Source organism: Triturus cristatus, chromosome 4_1 (assembly GCF_964204655.1).
Source record: "Triturus cristatus chromosome 4_1, aTriCri1.1, whole genome shotgun sequence".
NCBI lineage: Eukaryota > Metazoa > Chordata > Amphibia > Caudata > Salamandridae > Triturus > Triturus cristatus.
This window is the reverse complement of record NC_140585.1, coordinates 1243400619-1243423082: the sequence shown is the minus strand read 5'-3', so window position 1 is coordinate 1243423082 and position 22464 is coordinate 1243400619. Positions and strand designations below refer to the sequence as shown.

Sequence of the window (22464 nt, the reverse complement as noted above, 5' to 3'; positions counted from 1 at the left end):
AGCAACGAGTGCTTCTGCATAAGAATCATCTATGCGCCGCTGCTTTCCAGACCAGTTGTGCACGGGGTCTTGCTGCATAAGAAGCAAGTATCCACACAGGGATCTGCTTCGTAATAAGCAGCAGGTGCTTCTGCATAAGAACTGCCTATGCTGTGCTGCTTTCCAGGACCAGTTGTGCAAGGTACACAGCTAGAAACAGCTGTGCACAGGGTCCTGCTGCTTAAGAACCAGGTTTCCACACAGGGCTCTGCTCTATAAGCAGCTAATGCAGGGAAAGCGGAAATGTGGGAATCAGCTGCTGCATTGGCCGATTCAGCTAGGCACAGGGGTTTTCGCAACAAAATCAACGTGGCACAGGCTGCAGTTCTGCCAGGGGATGTATGGGCGGCCTCTTTACTAGAATCAGCGATGCATGGAGTGCTGTTTTCAGACTATCAGCTAGGCAGTCACATACTTTACTAGAGCCAATTATGCACTGGATTTTTTTTTTTTAATTGCCTAAGATCTGCATGGCAAATTAGTGTGTATTCCTTGAGGTCCTGCCTGACATTTTACTGCCGTTCCACCTGTACCATTAAGCATGTAGGAAGCCATTTCTATAACACTAGGGCGCTAGACGAGCGCCCAAACTATCTCGCTTTCTGGCTGCAGGAGGAAATTCAGAAACGGAGTATAGTCTATAAACAGCTGGGAGAAGGAGACATAACTCTATGTTATTGCCAATAACACTGGCATGTTCCTGCCAGCATCCACTGAAATCCACTGGGCCCGTTTAATCACAGCATAAGACAGGCGTAATCGAGAACATATTCCAATTAAAAACTATTGCCGCGTTTGTCCCAGTACTGTGGGCGGGCAGCTCTGGGGGTTTCTCCATGCGGATGTCTTAAACAGGCTGCATGACATCCCTTTCGTAGCAATGATCGCCTTCGCCATCTGGCTGCCATCAATACGAGGGTGGCTACAGGGTCAAACACAGCCTCTCTAAACACACCGGGAATCCTTCTAAAACTTAGATTGCTTACTACAGGCATACAATCCCTAGCACATTACACTATTTACAAGATATTCCGCCTTGGAAAAGATGGCCATGTTTGGCAAGGGATAGGAGAGGTGAGGTGATTCATAAAGGCCCTTAAATATCAAAAGGGGTAAAGAGCTCCCAAGCATATGCCAGGAAAAATCAAATGCGAGTAGGAACTGTACGACAGGATCCCTTTGAAAAAAGACTGGGACCCTCAACTAATTTCGGTCGGTAGTATACGCTTTGCCACCAAAGTTGATAGTTGATGGTTGATAGTGTCATCAGGTCAATCTTAAAGGCTCCCACATAATCAAGATATTTATTTAATGGAAAGAAAACAAATGCCGCTGAATACATTAAAATATCTGTATTTAAACCAGTTGCGATGGGGGGGGGGGGGGGGGGGGGGGGTTTAGCAGGTCTTTTTCTTGATGAAGGGTTGACGGGATTGTCCACTTCAGGCTTGCTTGAACCAAAGGGTGCAGATCAGCTGGAACGGCACGATCTTCGGTCAGAGTGAGACTAGCTGGAGAACACTGGGGTGCAGTCAGAGGGGTGACTATTTGGAATTTGATAGTGTTCAGAGACGTTCGCCCACTGGAGGCTGGCTGGGATATAAGAAAATTGAGCGATCACTGTCCATTAGAGGCTAGCTGTTTCTCCAGGGTTTTCCGCGCCATAGCCAGAGCCCCCTCCTTTGTCAGGTTCCCACCGATGAAGCCGCTGGTGTGAACGAAGATGCAGCCCGGGATCCCACTGAGCTGTGACAGCTCCTCGTCCCGGAAGCCGCGCCACTCCTCCAGGAGCGAAAGCCTGTAGAGAGTGAGAGATGCCCATGAATGAGATGTTCATAGCCAAGAATGCAGAAGACAAATGATCCTGCCTATATCCTCCTTTGCACAACCCCATCCCTTCTGCAGCAGCGGTCCCAGTCTCACATTGCGTCACTACCCAGTCCAACATGCATATCTTACAACCCAGGTTTGAAAATGGTGGCAACAGATCCCAGACACCGTCCAGGCCCTATACTGGCACTGCCTCAACTCTGAGCAGGAGAAAACCAAAGTACTGGATAACTTCCAGCCACCAATGTCGCTCTCGGACGGGATCGCTTACTTGGCGGCATGAAAGGAGGACAACCCTTATAAACAGCCTTTTGTCAAGGGATGGCACTATAGACAGACACAAGTACTTAGTTTATTCTCGTCATTCCTCACAGAATCCCAACAAAAGTAGCCGCGAGGAGAAAGATTCCACACCTCTTTGCAGAATCAATTCCTGTAAGTGGTGAAAAGTGAAGTGCAGACAATGCGCACTAAACCCTCCACCTCTCTAAAGGATTCCAGTGTGTGTTGATGGTAGGAGAATTTAGCATCTACAAGAGGGGGTATCACCATATTCTCATTGCACCGCTAGACTATCTCCTAAGAGAATGAGGCATGGATTACATTTTGAGGCAAGCAGACCACTAGACTGGAGTTACGTCTGTCTCCAGAATGTCTTTGGCCTACTACTAGAGCACTCAAATCTGGGTATGGAGTTATGGATTGCTTCGGGAAGGGAGATCTATATATTCGCCACTATATCTTAACATTTACCATTATAGACATTACAATAACACTAGTATTCTCTTCTGGGACCGAGAGCAGGGTTTGTGTACATTGTTAACTCCAGGATAAGATTCTTATTTCTAGAAGCAAATGGAGGGTTAAATCTGTATGCTCATCCAATCGTGTGCCTCGTCGAGAAGAAGGCATATCACTTAGTCAAGAGCTGCTAATGCTGAAGATTGACTGGATTCATCCAGGCACACAAAATGGAAAATCCCACCCATTGAACGAACGCCGTTCTTCTCTACCAACTTGGACTGGATGCCAAGAGGCAAAAGAAAGGCGTTCGAACCCTATTCTAAATAACTATGTTGCTTTCCAAGCTCTATTCATAGCTGCCGTTCAAGGACACCAATAAAGATTTATCTAATCAATAGGAGATACATTACAGAAACTAAAGATGCAGAAGGAGAATGTGGCAGAAAAAGAGAGGGCAAACTAAATATTGAAAACAGGTGAAAATGTGGTCAACATGACATGAGAGGGCCAAGCACACAGAGGCAAGTAATGTCAGCAAACTGTATTGTCAAAGCAGAGAAATATGCGAAATGTTAAAGGGAAACCATTTTGAGGGCTCATGAACACATTAAAGCTATGAACGTCTGGAGTTATGCAGCATACATATTTTTATGCATCTACTGTCCATGTCAAAACCATAAATCGCCGTCCAGTGATTTGTCAAAAATTCGCTCAAATAAGGATCAAGGACACAGAGCACTGACTCTTTTTCCACCCCAAACAATGACTTTCTACACCAACGGCAGCGATGTCGAAAGAGGCATCAAAAACATCGACCATTTCACTGACAAAATCCTCATCCCAGTCTATCGCAAAGAAGAAGGTAAAGATTACAGTGACCTCATAGTCTAACACCTCGTTGAATGTCAACCAGCTGACTAAGAGTTCGCCGTCGTAGACGCCAACACAAGCCATTTCATATTGGCCCAATCCTTCAGGATGCTCTTCTGCATCCATCTACCTAGGTACCACCTTTGAATATGTCTCTACTCCTGCCAGCACAGATTCTAGAGAAATCTTCTTCCAGTCAACAGTGCAGAGAAGACATAGAAAGTGCATCTACTGCATCATCCTTCTATTTCATAACAGTAAACAAAGAAACAGACGACAAAGAGGTTTACTGGCAAACATACCGATACTGTCCTTTTTCTGATGACCAACCATATTATTCTCCTCATGAATAACTTTTCCTTATATCAAGAGTATTACTTTGCAAGGGCCCCTGGTGGGGAAAAAATAGTCAAGAAAAGTTATTACGAACATAGAGAGCCACTGAAGCCTTTTGTTGAAAAGGGAATTGTCGCAAGGGAATTCAAAAGTTTGGTTTGATCACAAAAGGCCGCAGGGAGCTTCTTCAGAAGCCATTTCCCATGTGTAAAAGTGAAGTCGTGTAAAAGTGAAGTCATGTAAACTAATCAACTGACAGATCAACTCCCTTGAGTATGGAGAAAAAACCACTTCTTGGAAAACGACGCGGGAGGCTTACCGGGGAGGACAACTGTTGGAGGTCACAAAAGACCCTGCCAACAAAAGAGGCCAGCAACAGCCATTATACGAGGGCCACGTTGCCACAGCGCCATCGACACTTAGCATAGAGTAAAGTGACCTCTCTCATTTATCTTCATGTGATGATTTTTTACAGTGCTCCTACATCTTGGGTTATTAGTACACTTTACATTAGACTAGAGAAGCATTTCAACAGACAAAACTGCAATGATAAGATCAAAATGGAGATGAATCAGCTGGAGTAGTAAATATTGTGAAGTGTACCTTGAGTTGAATGGGAAGTCTGATCATTAAAGCAGATACAGAAAAGGTAAGATTTTAGGGGTTTCTTGAATGGTGTAAGTGTGAATGTCGTTCATAGATCTTTTCGGCAGGAGCTCCAGAAGGACGCTGGAGTACATGTGACGGACTGGTTTAATGCTTGGGCGGATTTAAGTTTCGGTATACAGAGTCGTTGCGCCCGAAGCCTCTTTGGCCACCGGAAATGGTGAAAAGGCTAGCAAGATAATGGCGTTGCTGAATGAGTTACAAGCTAAGCAGACGTTCTTGAAGTTAATCATCACTTTGTGAGAAGTCTGCTGGCTCCTCGGCTGCTTCTCGGCTGGGTGGTGCTTTCCTACCTAGGAGCCCTCTTCTCAAAATGGCTCTCATTGTTACTCCCACTGCCTAAGAGTTAGAAAGGGAGATTGCCAAAAGGCTAAGCAGGGTCGGGTGAACTCACCACTGAAAAGTTGAACATGTGTGGGGATGAAGTTTGACTTCCATTTCTATGCCCTCCTACACAGGCCATAATTTGCATCGCCATGAGACCCCCTGCACCCCCACAAGACATCCTCTACATCTACAGCCTGAACTCGGGTGGTCAGGAATCCTGGTGAGAGGCGAGTACAAACCTGGGAAACCTGTGTCACCACAGCCGCAAACTTTCAATCTCCAAGACCTCCTAGGTGGCATAATGCTAAATGGAGGTTCATTCTCATTCTAAATATTGTGATGGACTCTTGAAATTCCTGCTACTAATGGTGTAATGCACAAAACGCCAGCAATGATCAATCAGATACACCATTTCGCAGATATACAAAGGCAGTGGGCCGGGGCTTTGGGAAACCTGTACCATAGGGCATGCAGAGGCGCACGTTACACATGCTTGCTTCTAACAAGACAACCACCTAGACTTCCTTGGAAAGGCAGGCCAAAGACAGAGCCTCTGGTTGCAGTGTGAACAAACAAAAAGATCTCCACTCTGGATCCAGCTTTTATATTTTACACTTTGCTGCTCTTGTTCTCTTTCGAGCTGTGCTACACTGTGACAATGCTGATGTATCATACAATGTCTTTTCATGCAGTTTTTCTTCCTTTTTCTCTCAGTCTGCTATTTTTATATTACATGACCAACCCTTCGCTTGAGGCAGGGAAAGCGTTTTAATGAGCGACTCTTCGCCCCCTGCAGACTCCTACTCCTCCCCTGTGCGCTGCAGACACCCCTCCAAGAGGTAGAGGAGAAAATATACCACACTTTGAGCGCTGAATCTAGTTCCACGGCTTAATTTATGTCACAAAATCCCCAGGGAAGTGCTCTTTCCACCCACACAGTGGATACCTCATTAACATGAAAATAGCGGGTTCCCAGGGCATGCCTCTCACTGACAATCAATTGCGCCACATACCTCCAGCTGGTTACAAAAACTTCTGCAAGGGACACAAGTTTTTTTGATTGTCCTTGGTTAGCCTGTGACTACTTTTGTAACCACATTTCATCACATTAAATAATATTATTAGTCTGATCCAGCCAAGCTTGAGTGAGGATGAATTTGAAAATCATGTGATCAATTGATCAAATGGATGACTTTGACTCATGACGGGCCACCAATAGCAGCACTGGATGTGTTCCTCATAGGGCTTTGGTTCACCTCTGGGATCAAAACAATTATTAATAGTGGCAAATATTCAAAAAGAACAAGCTACTTCCCTTCGGTAATAGTCTTTCTGGTGGATACTCTATCTAACCCCAGATTACTCAGAAAGAGCAATACTGAAAGTAAGTGACTTGCTTTTTTTTAAATGAACACTTCTAACTGCAGGTTCCTGCCTTAGAGTAGAGAAATCACCTTGTGGAGGAGCCGTGTTGTGGGCTCAAACCATAATGTTCTGCAGGTCCAATTGGGCAAATTGTCCTTCCCGCCGGACCACGCGGTCAAGGCAATAGTGCTATGTAAACAAACAATGACTCCCATGTCGGGGCCTAGCAGATGTCAAGGACAGGTACTCCACAAGCCAATGACATTGAATGAGCCTTAGTCCTTTAGAATGGACTCTCAGGCCTTCCAGGGATTGCTTCTTGGAGAGTGCATAGCAGATCTTAACGCAGAGGACTCTCTACCCGGACAGGGTTCTCTTTTGTACAGCCTACCCTTTTTTCACCATAGAGAACCCACAAAAAGATGATCGTCCACACAGTGTTCCTTGGTACGGACCATGTAAAATCAAAAAACCCGTTTGGGGTCCAGGCGATGGAGCCTCTCCACCTCTTTCAATGAGGATGGGGTAGCAAAGGATGCTGGCAGTGGTTAACTGCTCAACGTGAATAGGTAGCACGACTTTTTGCAAGAATGCAGTCTGAGTACTTACAACAAACTTGTTGTGGTGGGGCATGGCGGTTACTCTAAAATTTCACCCATGAAACGAGATAACGTAATCACAATGAGGAAGACAGTCTTCAAAGTCAGGAGACACTTGCAAACAACTATTTATCAGCCTGAAGAGCATACACATGAGAAACGTCAAAACCAAATTACGGTCCCAGTGTGGCATCACAAACTGCTTGGGAGGGAACTTGTGTCAGACCTTTACTAAATCTCATCACAAGTGATTTAAAGTTGGACTGTGGATCCGGTAAACTTAGGTGACAAAATAACCTTTAATAGTGCCCACTGCAAGGTCTTGCTGAGCTAAAAATAAAACAAACAAAAGCATATTTGACAGCTTCGCTTGCAATATATCAGTTTTACGAATGCCAAATCAGTCAAAAAATTTGTATTTGCGCCCAGAGAAAGTCGATTTTGTGGGAGGACTCCTGGCGGGAAGGATGACATCCACCACTTCAGGGAGCAGGTCAAATGCAGCTAGTTGACGCCGCTCAATCTCAAAGGATGTAGGTGTAGATTGCACAGATTTGGGTGTAGGACCCTGCCCCATTGCTGTGAAGATCCCCGCAGAGTGGTAGACTGTGGTTGGAGGACAGATGCTTGTGCCCAAAAGTTCCAGGTAGCATTCTCTTCTGTAGCCACTAAGATAACTTGGGCCTAGTCATTCTTTACCTTTTTCAGAACTCAGGGCAGGAGAGGCAGACGAGGGAAGGCGTACATCAGTCTCTGGTTCCATTTCAGCCGGAATCCATCTCTTGCAGAAACTCCAACACGCAAAATGTTCGGACAATGCATGTTGTCGACCTTGGCAAAAAAGTCTTGCAAGGGTTCTCTCCACTGTTGGAAGATGCCCTACGTCACCGCATAACACCACTGGAAATATATCAAACACCACCTGCTAAGCTTGTATGCTCTTGCATTCAGGGACCATGCGAGGAGATTCTCGATCAGGTGAATGCCTTGTGGTGTTATCCGTGAGAACCTGCACCAGTATCTCCTTGATGGACCATCAGAAATATTTCAGAGCCAGACGAAAGGCCCGTAACTCCAACAGATTGATGTCAGGCCAGGCTTCTGTCAGAGGCCACAGTCCTCTGATCTCCCTCTCTCCCAGTTGACCTCTGCATTCTAGCAGTGATGCAGTCACCACCACCAGGAAAAGGAGAGAGGCCAGACGCTGGACCAATTGCATTTGAGCAGCCACCTCAAATAGTGAACCATCTCCTCCAAGATTTGGATGACATATGTCAGATTGCCTTGAAGCTGGGCCCACTGGAACATCAAATTCTATTGCAGAGCACACATGTGCCACCTGGTATAGCAGACACAGTGGATCCAGAAGGCTAACAGCCCAAGAAGCCTCAGAGCTGATCTCACCATGATCCAGGATTGAGCCTGAAACATCAGGATCATAGCCCGGACTCGTTGAGTCAGAGGGAAGGCCTGAATCACAGTGTCCAGGATAGCTCCAATGAATGGAAGACTTTGTGAAGGAGCCAGGGCTAGGGCGTATTGGAGGAGAGGTGAGGCAGTGTGCTCCCATCCCCCTTCTGTTTGAAAAGGCTCCCTTGAGCCACTGAGCTGACAAGCTTTTGGAGATGCACCTGTGCGCCAGTGAGAGGTTCTAAGACCTGAGAGACTGTGGCAGCCTTCACAGGAACCCCAGATTTTTTTTTTCTCTCTACTGATGAAGGATAATACCTAGAAACACATGTGTCTTGAGATTTACAGCACTAACCTGCACCAACTTTGGTGAACCACTACAGCTAAAATTCAAGTAAGCAACCACTGTGAACTACATTTACCACAATGCTAAGAGGCGAACTGTGCTGGGAGGCGAGGCAGTGGGCTCCCATCCACCTTCTAATGGACGAGACATGTTTGCCCTGAAAAGGCAGTGAACGCACCGAACAATCACCGATGGCCAACGCATAATTTGAGGATGTCGCTATGGACCGAAAGGACAGTGAATGGATGGAACCAGTACTGCTGGCTCGGGTGCAACGGATAGGACATTTATGCACCGGAAGGGCAGTGAACGCATTATAGAACTTCCAAAGGCTGATGTATGATGGAAGGAAATTATTCTGGCCGGAAAGAACAATGAAAGCGCATATTAACAAATGATGGCTCAAGCGATTTAGAAAGGAAATGTCAGCACTGAAAGGGCACCGAATGCATGGGAGAACATGAGCCGGTTCAGGGATAATAGATGAAAATAGTTCTCCGCTGAAAGGGCAGAGAATGCGTGGAACCACCAATGGTCAAGTGTAATGGAAGTTAATTGTCTGCAATGAAAGTGCGGTGAATGGATGTACAACCTTTGGTGTCTAAGGCATAAGAGGAGGCAATCATTCTGCTCTTAAAGGGTAATGAATGCACAGAACACCCTCCTGGCTGAAGCAGTAGAAAAAGAGCCATAAACAAATGCAGAAGGTCTGGGACAGGCACAAGAAACTAAAGGCACAGAGGAAACTGCAGCACATACTTAGGGAAATGGACCGAATGAATGAGTTGGGGATACATTTGAATTCAAAATATGTCTTCAATGAAGATGAGGCAGGAAGTAGAACTGAAGGAGCAGAAAAATAGAAAAAAGTACAAGGAGAGAGCTGAAAGCAAGGGTGATTAAGGAGAGATGGAGGCAAGTGAGAGGATGATGAGAGAACGATGCCTGGCTGAATTTTCATACAAATGATCTAATTGGATATTGAGCCCAATTGGGTTCTATCACCATGGTCAGGAATTTCTGGGCCCTTCATTTAACTGGACTGCTCAGTACCTTGGCACATATTCGCGGACCATTTGTCCCTGAGGACCGTTTGTGAAAGTTCATGAGCGTAGGGCCAAAACCGCAAAGATAGTTTAAAATGGGCCACTATGGGAGATTTATATAAGGAGGCCACGATTGGAGAAACCTAAAGCATAAATAATCTAATAAATCAATGGGCCAGTGAAAACAAGAGAGGGAAAGCAGGACGTAGCAATTCTAGTGTAGTAAATTGCACAGTGTGAACAAGTAACCAGGGCATACTGGCCAATAAACCTAAAGCTTGGCTATACTAAACATGCATCGGACATCTCTCCAGTTTCCCATTTTAGGGGAGTACTCCCAAAAGCATTCGCCTGCCTAACCCACTGATCCTTACCTATTCTGGAAAGTGTTCAGTCCTGCAGGTACACATTGCACCCTCCACTGGCCATTCTGGTCTGTATACAGCACAAACTTGATGGGCTTCTCCACGTTTAGCTCCTGCTCCAGACGAAAGAGGTGCTCCTTCCATGGGCAGCCGCCACGGGACAAGACTACGATCTCCCCGCTGGCATCTACCTGAATGGACAGAGAAGAGGAAAGAGAAGCACGGTCTTAAAAAAGGCATCAAACTAAAGAGTGTGACAGCTATATGTCTATTCTGAGGCCTAGATTGTGACTCCAGTGTAAGTTCAACACATGTATCAATCAATTCATTCTTTTATGATCATAAAACACATCTGCTGCATTCACAGAGAAAACAGAGGACACCCAGCAGAAAAGTCCCCGAGTCAATGCTACTGAGTCACAAACAACATATAGGGAGGCAGAAAGGAATGAAACAGCAGCCAGTCGAAACCATAAATGAACAATCATGATTGCAGTACACTGAGTGCAAGAATGTAAAACAGTAATCGGCTAAGAGACAACTTTGCACGAATGCAAATGTAATTTAGAAATATCATGAGAAAGATGTCAAGAGATTTAATTGTGTATTTTAATGGACACCTGAACACATTATTCCTGCTTTTACATACATTAACAATCAGTTATTTCCTGTTGAAAACAGCCTGCAGCAAGTTAATAAAGAAGCAGGAGACTGTGCAATCTTTCCTCAGAGTCCTGGAGCAGTAGGTGGTTACTGGGCAATATCCATAGTGCATACTGTTTAGCATTATCCCAATGCTATGTGGATACTAACTGGACAATTAGGGCACTCCATTTGTACAATTAGCTCGCAAGGGTAGTAATAGCAATCTTTCAAGAAGAACTCCAGAAGTTGGTAAACTGATGTACACAATGATACAGTATGACACCCTATTTACAATGAATAAACTCAATGTTTTGTCCAATTTGAATCTCTTTAGTTGACCAGGCGCCAAACTTTAAAGATGGTGGTGTGGAATCATAACCCTGTGTACATTTGTGTTCAGCCCACTAGCTCCCTGCGCATACATGACGCCCTAAGTCACACTCCAGACCCGACTTTCTGGCCCTTGACATATGTGTGAGTACCTATGGTCTAAGAGAAAACGATTTCTACACCAAAAAATCTTGAACGATTGATTCAGCAAAATGAGTATCGCCACTATCCTGTGAATACAAACAAAAGTGCTTAAAGAAGATGTGCACATGCTCAATGCGCTACACAAAGAATATCAGAGACGGATATTCAGGCTAGCTAGAGCGCATGGAGCTACTTTTCCTATGGCGGAGTGAGCAGTAATGCCGCCCCTAGCGGTCCCTTTATGCAAGGCATTGAAGACATCCACAAAAAGAACAATCCATGGAGTATTATAAATGCCTTTCTTTTCTTCTCACTAACAAACTCAACAACCAACTGATAATCCTTGTGTAAATCCTGTGTCTAATCTTTATAAAAATAAAGAACTTTTCAAGTCTTCCCCTTCTGACCTCTTCATCTTGGGACGGAAGTGGAGGAAAAAAAGAATGTAAGCAATTTAACGATCGAGACATGAAAAGGTGACACTACCACTACTCAAATAAAATTAGACAATGCCTATAGTTTGCAAACTTTACCAGCTGCCATACTGAGAATCCAGAAAACTGTCTTTCAAAGTCTAATACTTCAGGCAACTGAGCATCGGTTCAAACGATGATGCCACTAAACCTGTGATCATCAAACTGAGATTTCACGAGGCATCACAAAAAGAGCAAGACGAAAATTATGACTCGATCATTTTGGAAACGTTATCACCAAGAACAATTTAAACAATGGCTGGTTTTATGTTTCTCACATGTAAGTAGCCATACAACGCTGGCAATGAATGGCGCTGATCAACATTCGGATTCCAATGACAATCATCCCACTCTTTTTCAATTCCGGTAAACCACATCTTCCATTAGGCAACTGGATGAGCAGTTGCTACAGATCTTTCCACAATAGGTAACTATAGTCACATTAACAAGTCTTTCACGAAGAACAACTTAACTCCACAATTATTGGTGTCGTCTTTCTTTACATAAAATACTGAACACTGGTATACAGGCGTGTGGTTTAGAGGATCTGCGTCCCAAGTGTTCGTGCTAGGGCCTTTCTCCTGTGATGAATTGGGTTCAGGGTTCCAAAGGCCCCTGGGATGCCTCCCCAGGTATCTGTGATAGGGTGCTTCCACAGTTCCTATTTTGTTCTTGCTTTAACACTATATGTTCGCTCTGTACCCAGTGGGATACGTCTCTCTTCCATCTCAATATGTGGCGCCTGGTCCCCTTCCGGTGCATAGCTGTACACCTGTTCCCTAGTGTTCTTGCCTGTGTTGGAAATCTGCAGCTTGCTCTCCCTTTTACGGAGTGTGTACACTCCAGTAAACAAATCTCTGGGTTGCGGGGTACTGCCCTTCCCTGTGCCTTGCTTAAGGGTTCCATTGCCTCATTCCAGAATTAGGTTACTACCTCGTATCCCCAAACCACGTGCATAAAGTCCACTTCGTGAGATTACGCCTCTGGCAGTTGTGTATGGGTCTGATGGCTATTCGTGCGAGTCTCTTGTGTTAAATATGTGGTATGCAGATAATTGAACTGTGTATATTGGAGCCTCACGTTCCTTTGATATCCTCCTCACGCTTTTCAGCACCCTCCCCCATTGCTTATCTGGGAGTTCTTTTTGGACACTTGCTGGTCACTTGACTGGCAGGGGAGCATGGGTTTTGTAAACCTGTGTTGCAGTGTCTTATAAAACCAAACACAGAACCAGTGATAAGGATGCTAGATAGCCCTTTACTGACCCATACCAGGGATTTTGCCTGCATGCTGCTTGTTACACCCACATACAATGCCTCGAAAGGACTGGGGGGCAAGTTACACTGGCTAGGAAGGCTCTTTTTATACACCAACCCTCTGGAATAACCTCTAAACTTTCTGGATTGATGCAGGGACTGGTTTCGCAGGGATAAACAGTCTGAAAGAGCGCTCCATAACTCTAGTGTCCTTAATGCCCTCCAACATAGTCGTCATTCTCACTGAAAAGGCGTGGTCCATCAAAGGGCATATCTGTGAGGGAAGCCTGTACATTGCCGTAGAATTCTGTGGAATGCATTCACACGTGTTGACGAAGTACAACACTAGCACCTACTGCCCTTCCCAGGCAATCAAAAGTACTCAGATCTGTGCAGATAAGATATGTGGCTGCATTCTATCCATCATGTATCACACGAGGAGCCACTGGGAATGAGTTAGGACCCTCCCTTTCTGGTCACCAGGCACCAGTCTGTGAAGCCTGGCCACCTTCGTACTCACAGGCAGGTAAGAACAAGGCTTTGACCACGTAGACATCAAAGAATCAAGGAGATCATTGTTAAAGGGAAGCAAGGTTTCAGAAGAAGCAGGCCCAGGCGTAAGATCTTTGTAAGGACATTTAGTTTGGTCTCAACTGAGGGTAGCAGTAATTAGAGTGCCTCAGTTGCCCTCAGGACCACTGCATATGAGGCTCTCTTTAGTTGGTGGCTTCAAGCTCTGTTTCAAGCTAGGTGTCAAGCCCACTCGCATTCTGTAAATCAATGTACAAGGCGTCATCAGTACAGTGAGCGGGGACAAGCCATCCCCATCATCATCTTGGTGTTGCTTGCTCTAGCATAGGATCAGAGTGCAAATCTAAGAGATAATGAAGTCTCTGATGACAGATGTGATGTGGCAGAGGCACTGGACTAGAGGCAGTTTGCATGAGATGCGCTTTTGTAAAACCATAGCACATTGGTTGAGTTTGAGCCAAAGTCCAGCATTAGCACAGGGTCGTCTTCCGGCACCATTAACACTGGCGTAGAAGGTAGCAGGGACCTCTGGGCCAGAGTAGAAGTCTGAACCAGAGTCAGTATGGGCCCAGTAACAGGCCCCAGGGTGGCAGACTGCACCAGGGGTTCAGTCGACACTACCCAGACTGTGGACCCCAATGGATCCATGGCACTCGAAGGAACACAAGAGGGAACCGGATGTGCACTACAAATTTGCAGTATGACCTACTTAAAGGCTTTGCTCTGGTGATTTTTCGATGACAGCCCAGGAAATTCAGAGCAGGTTGGGAGCAGCGGAAGAATCTGTTTAGTGGCCAGAAACCTTGAAGAGGGAAGACTTGCATCGGGATGCCCGTGCGCCTTCTCTTTAGAGTCAAAGTATAGGGTATGGTCGAGTTCTGCTTTGCTTTTCCTTTTATGCTTGCACTTGGACTTAAACTTAGCAGAGGACTAGGTGCAAAGTCTAGCAGTCGCAGAAACAAACTCAAGACAGGGTCAGCAACTTGGATCAGAACGTGCATGAAGTCAGCAACATACAGCTCGCCTCAATGTCCTGGGTCACCAGAGAGCGCCTTTATGCAACTTAATTAGTACATCAAGTTCGAACACCAAAGACATACCTTGTGCGGGTCCGTGACCAGCATCTGCTTCTTATAGTCGTAGCATGGCTTGACACCTGGTGCTTTCGTTGGGGACAATGTTAACTAGAACACTAGTGAAATCAATTAGAAGTTGTGTGAAAAACCGACAAAGTAGGAGCGGCGCTCCTGATCCATGTTGGAAAGCGCAGAAAGAAAGGAAGTGAAATCTGCACGAGGAGGTGGCATTTAGATGCGACTCTGCTCCATCACTTAAATGCGGTGTGCAGTCAGTGCAGAACTGCAGGGCACCAACTAGCGGGGCACAGGAGCACTGTTTGGAGAAACTATTTCTGGATCTAGTCTGGCAACTGGGGAATATTGTGAGCCAGGTGATCTACAGTTAGAAGTATTCTTAAGTATAATAATCGTGTAAATGAAGCTGGGCCCTTACACTCGCCTATGTATTTGGCTATCATGGAGATCTCCTGCTTGGACTCTGACAGCATGGCACAATATGGTGCTTTGTCCTGTGGCACAGCACCATAATCTTTCAGAAACTGGAACAGAGTGGACAGCCAAACCGTGTAACAGAAAAAAACACTCCACGTCCAGCATCAAGAGAGAAACCCAAAGGCAGAAAGGAAGCCAAAGGACAGTAAAACGATAAGCAGCGCACAAGCACCACAGTAAGGCATCCCAAAGGACGAGGAAGACAGCAGAGGGACATGATTATCAAACACACCGTGTTATTACAGCACTCATTTCACAGACTTGGGTGGACTAACGGAGCAAGAGGAAGGAAGAAGAGCGCCGGGGCTCTCACAGAACCATCATATACACAGTTCCTGTGGATTTGTTGAAAGTGATTATTAAGAGAACGTTTTGAATTGTTCATTACTGACAATGTTTGTAAGAGGGGGGGGCAACTCCAAAAAGGGACATTTTCCATACCTGAAACGTGAACGTTGGACATCTGATTGGTTATTAAGTAGTCACAATATGTATACATTTGCTTTTCAACACAGACAGGCTTAGCACGTGATGCCCAGCCTAGCTCGGCAACTCCTTTGTGGTTGCAGAAGGCATTCTGAAGATGCAAGGTTTCCCAACATGGTCTGTGTCACCTTGTACCTTGTTATAGCTTTGCCTAGGGCAGTGGCTCCTCCCCCTGCTATGTAGCAGCTACCAATCACACCCCTACCTGAAAGCGTTCCTTGATGGCCTCTTCCACCAAAGCACGTGCCGGCAGCCAGGAGTCGTGATAGTAGTGTAACCGGTCCTGGAATTCAGATCCCACCAGCTCCATCGCCTTCCGGAACCCTGCCTAAGCAAAAGAGAAAGACCAAAGCATGAACATATTCTACCTGGATTCGAAATTCTCTCATCTCAATGTGCACGTGGGACCTACCCTCCACCAATAAGAATTCAGAAGAATCCTCAAGTCAGCTACAACAGCAGCTGAATGGAGACCTGTGATACTGGCTGAAGAGGCAGTCAAGACAAATCCACAAGTATTCATACAGAGACATGTGTTCTGTCACCAAGACTGATGCGCGGCTTTAAAGGATGCTTCTTGGCTGTTCTGGTCCGGCTGGTTGGGTTGGTGATAGTAAGTTCAGAGATTACTTCCTGGGTTCAGTTGATGGATGCTATAAAGGGGATCTGGGACCTGGTTTCAGAGATCGCTTCCTGGGTTCACTGTACAGATTTTACAGCACAGCTCAAGAAGTGATTTCAGAAATTACTTGATGATTCTCAGTATGGTAGTAGTATGCTGATAGAGAAGTTTTTAGAGATGGCACCGGGGGTACGGTCTCTGGGTGTCACATTAGGGCTGATTAAGTGGGCTCAAGAGTTAACTCCCTGGGCTCTGTTTTTGACATTATGATCAGGGCCATAAAGCTGGCTTTGGGCTTCTTGGGCTAGGTCTCAACAGGTTATTGATGGCATTATTGGACGTATATTTTCGCTCTGTGGGGCTGTTCCTCTGCTGCGTGGTGGAGACCAACTGTTTGGTTTGGCAAAGTGCAGTATAGAAGTGATCTCGCTAACTTGCTAGTTAGGATGGAGACATAAGCAAACAAGCTTCGGCAAAGCCAATAGGTGTTGCCTAAGCAAGAGCTATTGGCTTTGCCAATGTGTTTTAGCAATGTTGTACATAGCTGTTCAGCATGGCTACAAGTTAGTGGTGTGGAGGAGAGTGCTGTGGAGTGGTGCAGAATGGAGTGGAGTAGACTGGCAAAGACCGTTGTGGAGTAGAGCCCTAGAGTGAAGCAGAGTGGAGTAGAATAGAGTAGAGTGGCCTCGATTGGAGTGGCATAGAGCCGAGTGGTGTATAGTAGCATAAAATGTCTTAAAGTGGAGTAAAGTAGCAGGTGTAAAGTGGCGGGGAGTGGAGTAAATGGTCATTGAGTGGCATGGTGAGAGAGAGTGGCATATGCACGGTGTGTTAGCACACGGCCATTACAGACATTTTCAATTGAAATCCATTACATTTGCACATACAGTTTTACTGATAAAACTACAGCGGACAAACAAAGTGTAGAAATGGCATCACCTAGTGTACTGATTTGTTTTGATCGTATTTGTTTCCACCACACTTCCGAATTACAAAAACAATTGACCTCAGTCTTTAAACACACAGCAAATGTGACAAGATGAGAACAATATTTAAAGGCCTGTTTACAGAAGCAAGGATTCGTGTAAGAATAAAAGGAATGTTAGTGAACAAGCATTGCTCCACTGGAGGAAGGCATACTGGACAGCCTAAAACAAAGCCAGCAAATAGAAACCCAGAAAATAAGAGTTCCAAACACTGAAGCCAATGGTAAGCAGTGGGTGGAATACATAACCAGGGAAGCTTTCAGAATGCTTACAAAAAGTCTTTTCGCAACCAGATAGCGGTGCTGTCTAGCAGACTTCGAACTTAAAACGTCTGGAGAAACTGCTTCCTGTTTAGACGCTCCTGACAGTGGTTAGGAATACACTAAGGCAAAGCTCCGAACATCGTTCCTCTGCCCTCCTCCCCTGGTTCAGTTATTGGGGTAACAGGGTACACTAGATAGGTTTATATTAGGAAATCCATAGGTGTGGCGCTGAATGGCATTTCTGAAACTCTACAATCGGTGATAACCGCATTTGTAAACTTAATGCAATCCCCACGCCAGGACATTAGGCTGGATCCATTTGCACAGGGCGGTGCAGCACAGGGCAAGGCAGTCTCAGCAGTCAGAGACCCTGAAGATGTTATGGAATTAAGATATCAGAGGCCGAGTAGTTCTGGATGAACATTTGCTTAGTGAATACCTCTAGTTAAAACTCTGTTTTCACAACAGCATTGCCACCAACTAAACCACATATTAGCGCATAACTTGCCTTAAAAGTGCCCGTGCTACAGTTGTAGGCCACTATTGCAAATTCCTGACTTACTCATGCAGTAATTCAAGGATTCCTTTTTTAGCTGAGCACCTCCTGCACCAGCAGGATACTGTTGTTTTCTGGCTATTTCTCTGTGCTAGCGGGCACTTCATGTTTGAAATTCCCCGCAGCACTTTCTCATTTGCCTCCTATTAAATAGTTACTCCTTGCTTTCGGTTCCTTCATCTCTTAGTCCGTCTGATTATTCATACCAATGTGTGACTGTCATTAACGTACAAGTTACTTACCTTCGGTAACGATGTATCTGGTAGAGACGATTCTAGCCGCGGATTTCTTAAAGTAGAATTATCCCCAGGCGTGAAACTGGACCCGAAAAACTTTCTTGCCTAGCATCTCTGCGTGCCGGTGGGCAGTGCCTCGTGACTCCGCCCAGAAGTCCTTCGCGGGCATGATGTCAGCGAGGTCACATAAGCCCCACCCCGGCGCGCTGACGTCAGTTTGCTTCGGAGAACTTTTCCGCGCCACAACGCGGAGCCATCACAACAAAACTGAGGAAAGCATGGGAACAGTGTGCGAAAAAAACAGAGAAACAGAGAGAGACGAAAGGTGAGGAACAGCACCAGGCGGCACGAGGCTACAACAGGAAAGCCAAAGCAGGAAGAGAGCAGACCACCTCTGAGGAACAACGGCGCAAGCCAGGTGGTAGTACCAGGCAGCACAAAAGTACCAGAAGACCACATCAGTAAAGCACAGTAGGGAGAGCGGAAATCACCCCTCCGCGGAACCAACGTGCCAACCAAGGCGAGAGCCGGGCTGGAGGCACAAGCAGTGGAAAGCGCTGCAAGAGAAGGAGAGAAAAAGAGAAGAAAGTGAAAGAGAGAAAAAGAGAAGAAAGTGAAAGAGAGAAAAAGAGAAGAAAGTGAAAGAGAGAAAAAGAGAAGAAAGTGAAAGAGAGAAAGAGTGAAAGAGAGAAGAAAGTGAAAGAGAGAAGAAAGTGAAAGAGAGAAGAAAGTGAAAGAGAGAAGAAAGTGAAAGAGAGAAGAAAGTGAAAGAGAGAAGAAAGTGAAAGAGAGAAGAAAGTGAAAGAGACAAAGAGAGAGACAGAGAGAGACAGAGAGAGACAGAGAGAGAGAGGGAAAGAGAGAGAGAGAGAGAGAGAGAGAGAGAGAAAGAGAAAGAGAAAGAGAGAGAGAGAGAGAGAGAGAGAGAGAGAAAGAGAGAGAGAGAGAAAGAGAGAGAGAGAAAGAGAAAAAGAGAAAGTGAGTCTGCAACCATAGACCACACAGCAAATGGCCACTAGCCCGGAACAGAGGGGCAACAGCAATCCACCCCCAGACTACACAGTCAAGGAGGGCCAGAGCCTCTGAAAGGAGCAGGAGGCCAAGGACAGGTAAAATAACCCCCAGCGTAGAAGACTGCACGGGGATCAGAAATTGTAACAAAGGGAAAAGAGCAAAAGCAGGCCCCTACACCGGAGAGAACCCAGCTGGAGGGAAGTCCGACAGGTAGAAAACGAAAAGGACCCCCACAGAAGACAAGCCACCCAGAGGGAGGCTAGTGCAGAAAACCAAGCTGAGGGTCCTCACAGAACGGGGAGGAAGGGTGGGTCATGAAGGAATTTGCGGCTAGAATCGTCTCTACCAGATACATCGTTACCGAAGGCAAGTAACTTGTACATCTGATAGAGACTACTAGCCGCAGATTCCTTAACGTAGAATAGATACCCTAGCCATATCCAGACGGGAGGAGGGCTTGCGAGAGAGCCTCCCCACCAGGAGAGACTAGGGCCCCAGCAGGGGACATGGCACAAGAAGGAAAGGGCCAGGATATCCAAGCCCAACCAAGAGAAAGAGAGCGCCCAACACCCCGCAGGGGCAGACAGCGCCTCAAATGCCTCAAGGAACGCAAGGGTCACCTCGAACCCAGTGAGAAGAGGTAGAACCAAAGGCAGGGCCCACCATAAGAAACACACGCATAGAGATAGAAAAGAGCTGAATACACCTCGGCCGCAAGCTGCGGGCAAGGCCGGAACGGCGCCACTGCCAACAGCACAGGCGGAAGAAGAAAATAACTGTTGCGGCGTCACCTCGGCCAAGGCCGTCACCTGCCCAGAGAACCGAGGGGGACTCGAGGACACGCCCCGAGCCCCGGCAACCTCCCGCGACACCACAGGGACCCCCGCGGGGGTTTGCGGCGAGGCAGAGGCGCCGTGGTCTGAAGGAGGGAACCCCGAAGGGCTGCACCCCGACGGCACCACATCCTCCGAATCTGAATCCGAACCCGTCGGCACCGGCGACGTTGCATGAGTCCCCGCACGCGGCAAGGGATCCGCAGACGTCCCAGGAAGAAAAGGAGATTAAGGAAGTGCCAAAGAGGCCTGCAGGGCTGCCGCATAGGCCTCCATCTGGGCTCTGGTCGCCCCCACGGAGAACCCACGCCCCCAACAGGCTGGGGACCGGGCCTCGGGGATAAACTGCAACACTTACTAACAGGTGAGCGACGCCCTAGCGGCCTGGGAGAAGGACGATGTCGGAGATGGAAGCGGCGGTGCTTGAAGCCGTCCGCGGCGGACGGACGCTGCACCGACGCCGACCTGGACATGCGTGCCGAAAGGAGATTCATCCGGCGCTCCCGTTGGGACTTCGGTTTCATTTGCTGACACGCCTCACAATCTGTTGAGTCGTGGTGCTCCCCCAAACACCACATGCAGATGGGGTGAGGATCCTTGGCCGACATCTGGCGCGCGCAAGTCGAGCACGTCTTGAAGCCCGAAGGCAATCGCTCACTGTTCTCAAGAAAACGCTCAAAGCGGAAAAAGGCGGCCTGAAACAGGCCACGAACACAATCCGGATCCGCGTTGCACGCGGAAAACAAGAAAACTGACGTCAGCGCGCCGGTGTGGGGCTTATGTGACCTCGCTGACGTCACGCCCGCGGAGAATGTCGGGCGGAGTCACGAGGCACCGCCCCCCGGTGCGCAGAGATGCTGGGCAAAAAGGATTTCCGGGTCCAGTCTCACGCCTGGGGATAATTCTACGTTAAGGAATCTGCGGCTAGTAGTCTTTCAGATACATCGGTTTCTCTCGTTTGTATGCTACGTCCCTGCAGATTTCTAGGATTCAGCAGTGTGAGTTGGTGAAAGCCCAAAGTTGTCATTTCAACATGCCCTCACGTCTGCGGACAGTCCCTCCTACCACATTTATGGCACAGTAAAAATAAAACAACTTCCTTCGAGTTATTTTGAATTAGTGTTGATAACTCCACAGCGGTAGGAACTCATCAGCTAGGATTAGGTCCACTGGAATTATGCAGAAGGGAACTAAATCATGCGACAAAAAAAGGCAAATTATGCCGTGTAATGCGGCACATTTTTTGATAGTACTACTTTATTCATTTGTCATTCTTACACTTGTTAACACAGTCCTGGCATAGGTTGCACCTCATTTAAACACACAAACATAATAAGCATCAGAATGGTGCCCAGTCAACCTTTGCAAAGGGCCTTCCACTGCGTAGCAACATGTGTAATTACATTTTCAGTAACCTTGGACTCATTTGATCTAGAAATTATTTATTTTTGTTAAAATCTGCAGATTATGCAGTAGATGTTCGATTATGTGGCAAATGCAGCAGATCCATAATATATGGAAAATGCTGCAGCTGCACAATCGCGTAATTCCAGTCGGCCTGCATACTGCCCAGGTTCTGTCACCCAGAGAAGAGGAATGGGAGCTGTATCTGCGCATCCTCGCTTTTTAGGTCTCACCTAACAGTGCGCTTGAGCTGTTGCTGTGAGGGGTATTGTATAAAGGGGTTGGAGCCCGCCCATTACTTACCATTTGCTGTTCTAAATGTCATTCTTTTTAGCTGCCTACTAACTGCCCATCTTATGCCTCACATCACTTCATTTTGATTCTCTGGAACATGGACCAAGTACTAATTGATTTAAGTTGATTTGTGTCCTTCCGCTGACCTTCTGCTGCTGAGCTTTGATTCAGGGTATTTTCCTTTTTAGGTCTCGGCTCGAAGGCTGCGCTTGCGCAGTCTCGATCCGAGATTTAATGACTTGGAGAAGAGGGGCTTGAACCCGCCCCTCTTCTCCATTGGCTGGCCTCTTCAATGCTGGCCAGCCATTGGAGAAGAGGTCCCGTCACTCCGATCATGCCCCGTCCTTTTCGGATCGGGGGGCATGTTTTTTGCAGAAAGTCTAATTATCTCCTCCAGCCAATGGCAAGAGGAGATAACAGCAAAACACGCCCCCGAATCCGAAACCGCCGCTGCCTTTCTCCGAGGCATTTCTGCTTTGCCTCGGAGAAAGGCGGTGGTGTCCCGGCGTCTGACGCATTTTTTAATAATCTTTCTGTACACACGCGCAAACACAGGTACCAGAGACAGTTAATTCGTTTTCGAAACGCCATTCGGGTAAGTGTCGGTACCACTATTGTATTTTCTACTTCACTTGTCGGTTTTCGCGAGTGTAATACACCGTTGTATTTTTCAGTATTACAGTCTTTTATCTCCAATGAGCGTCCGGTTCACCTAAAACTCATTGCCTCGTGAGTTTCTTCACCGTTAGTTCCTTTTACCCTCTACTCCTTCCGCCTCCAAGTCCCAGTTCACTATCTACACTCAGCCCGCCCCCGACCCCCGCGTCCTCCGCCACCAGCTTCCCCAGAATGTCTTCTTCCCGGCGCGCGCACACTA

The 22464-nt window shown here is 46.7% G+C and overlaps 1 protein-coding gene across 1 annotated transcript in view; it reads right to left on the bottom strand.

Annotated features, from left to right (window-relative positions):
• Nucleotides 1-1329: 1329 nt before the first annotated feature.
• MYG1 (MYG1 exonuclease) overlaps nucleotides 1330-22464 on the bottom strand; it is a 103991-nt gene continuing 82856 nt past the window's right edge. Inside the window, exons 5-7 of the mRNA XM_085654669.1 lie at nucleotides 15585-15707; nucleotides 9953-10134; nucleotides 1330-1837 (exon numbers count right to left, since the gene is read on the bottom strand). Of these exons, the coding sequence (XP_085510795.1) occupies nucleotides 1657-1837; nucleotides 9953-10134; nucleotides 15585-15707 (486 nt within the window). The 3' untranslated portion in view covers nucleotides 1330-1656. The remainder of the gene's footprint in view (nucleotides 1838-9952; nucleotides 10135-15584; nucleotides 15708-22464) is intronic.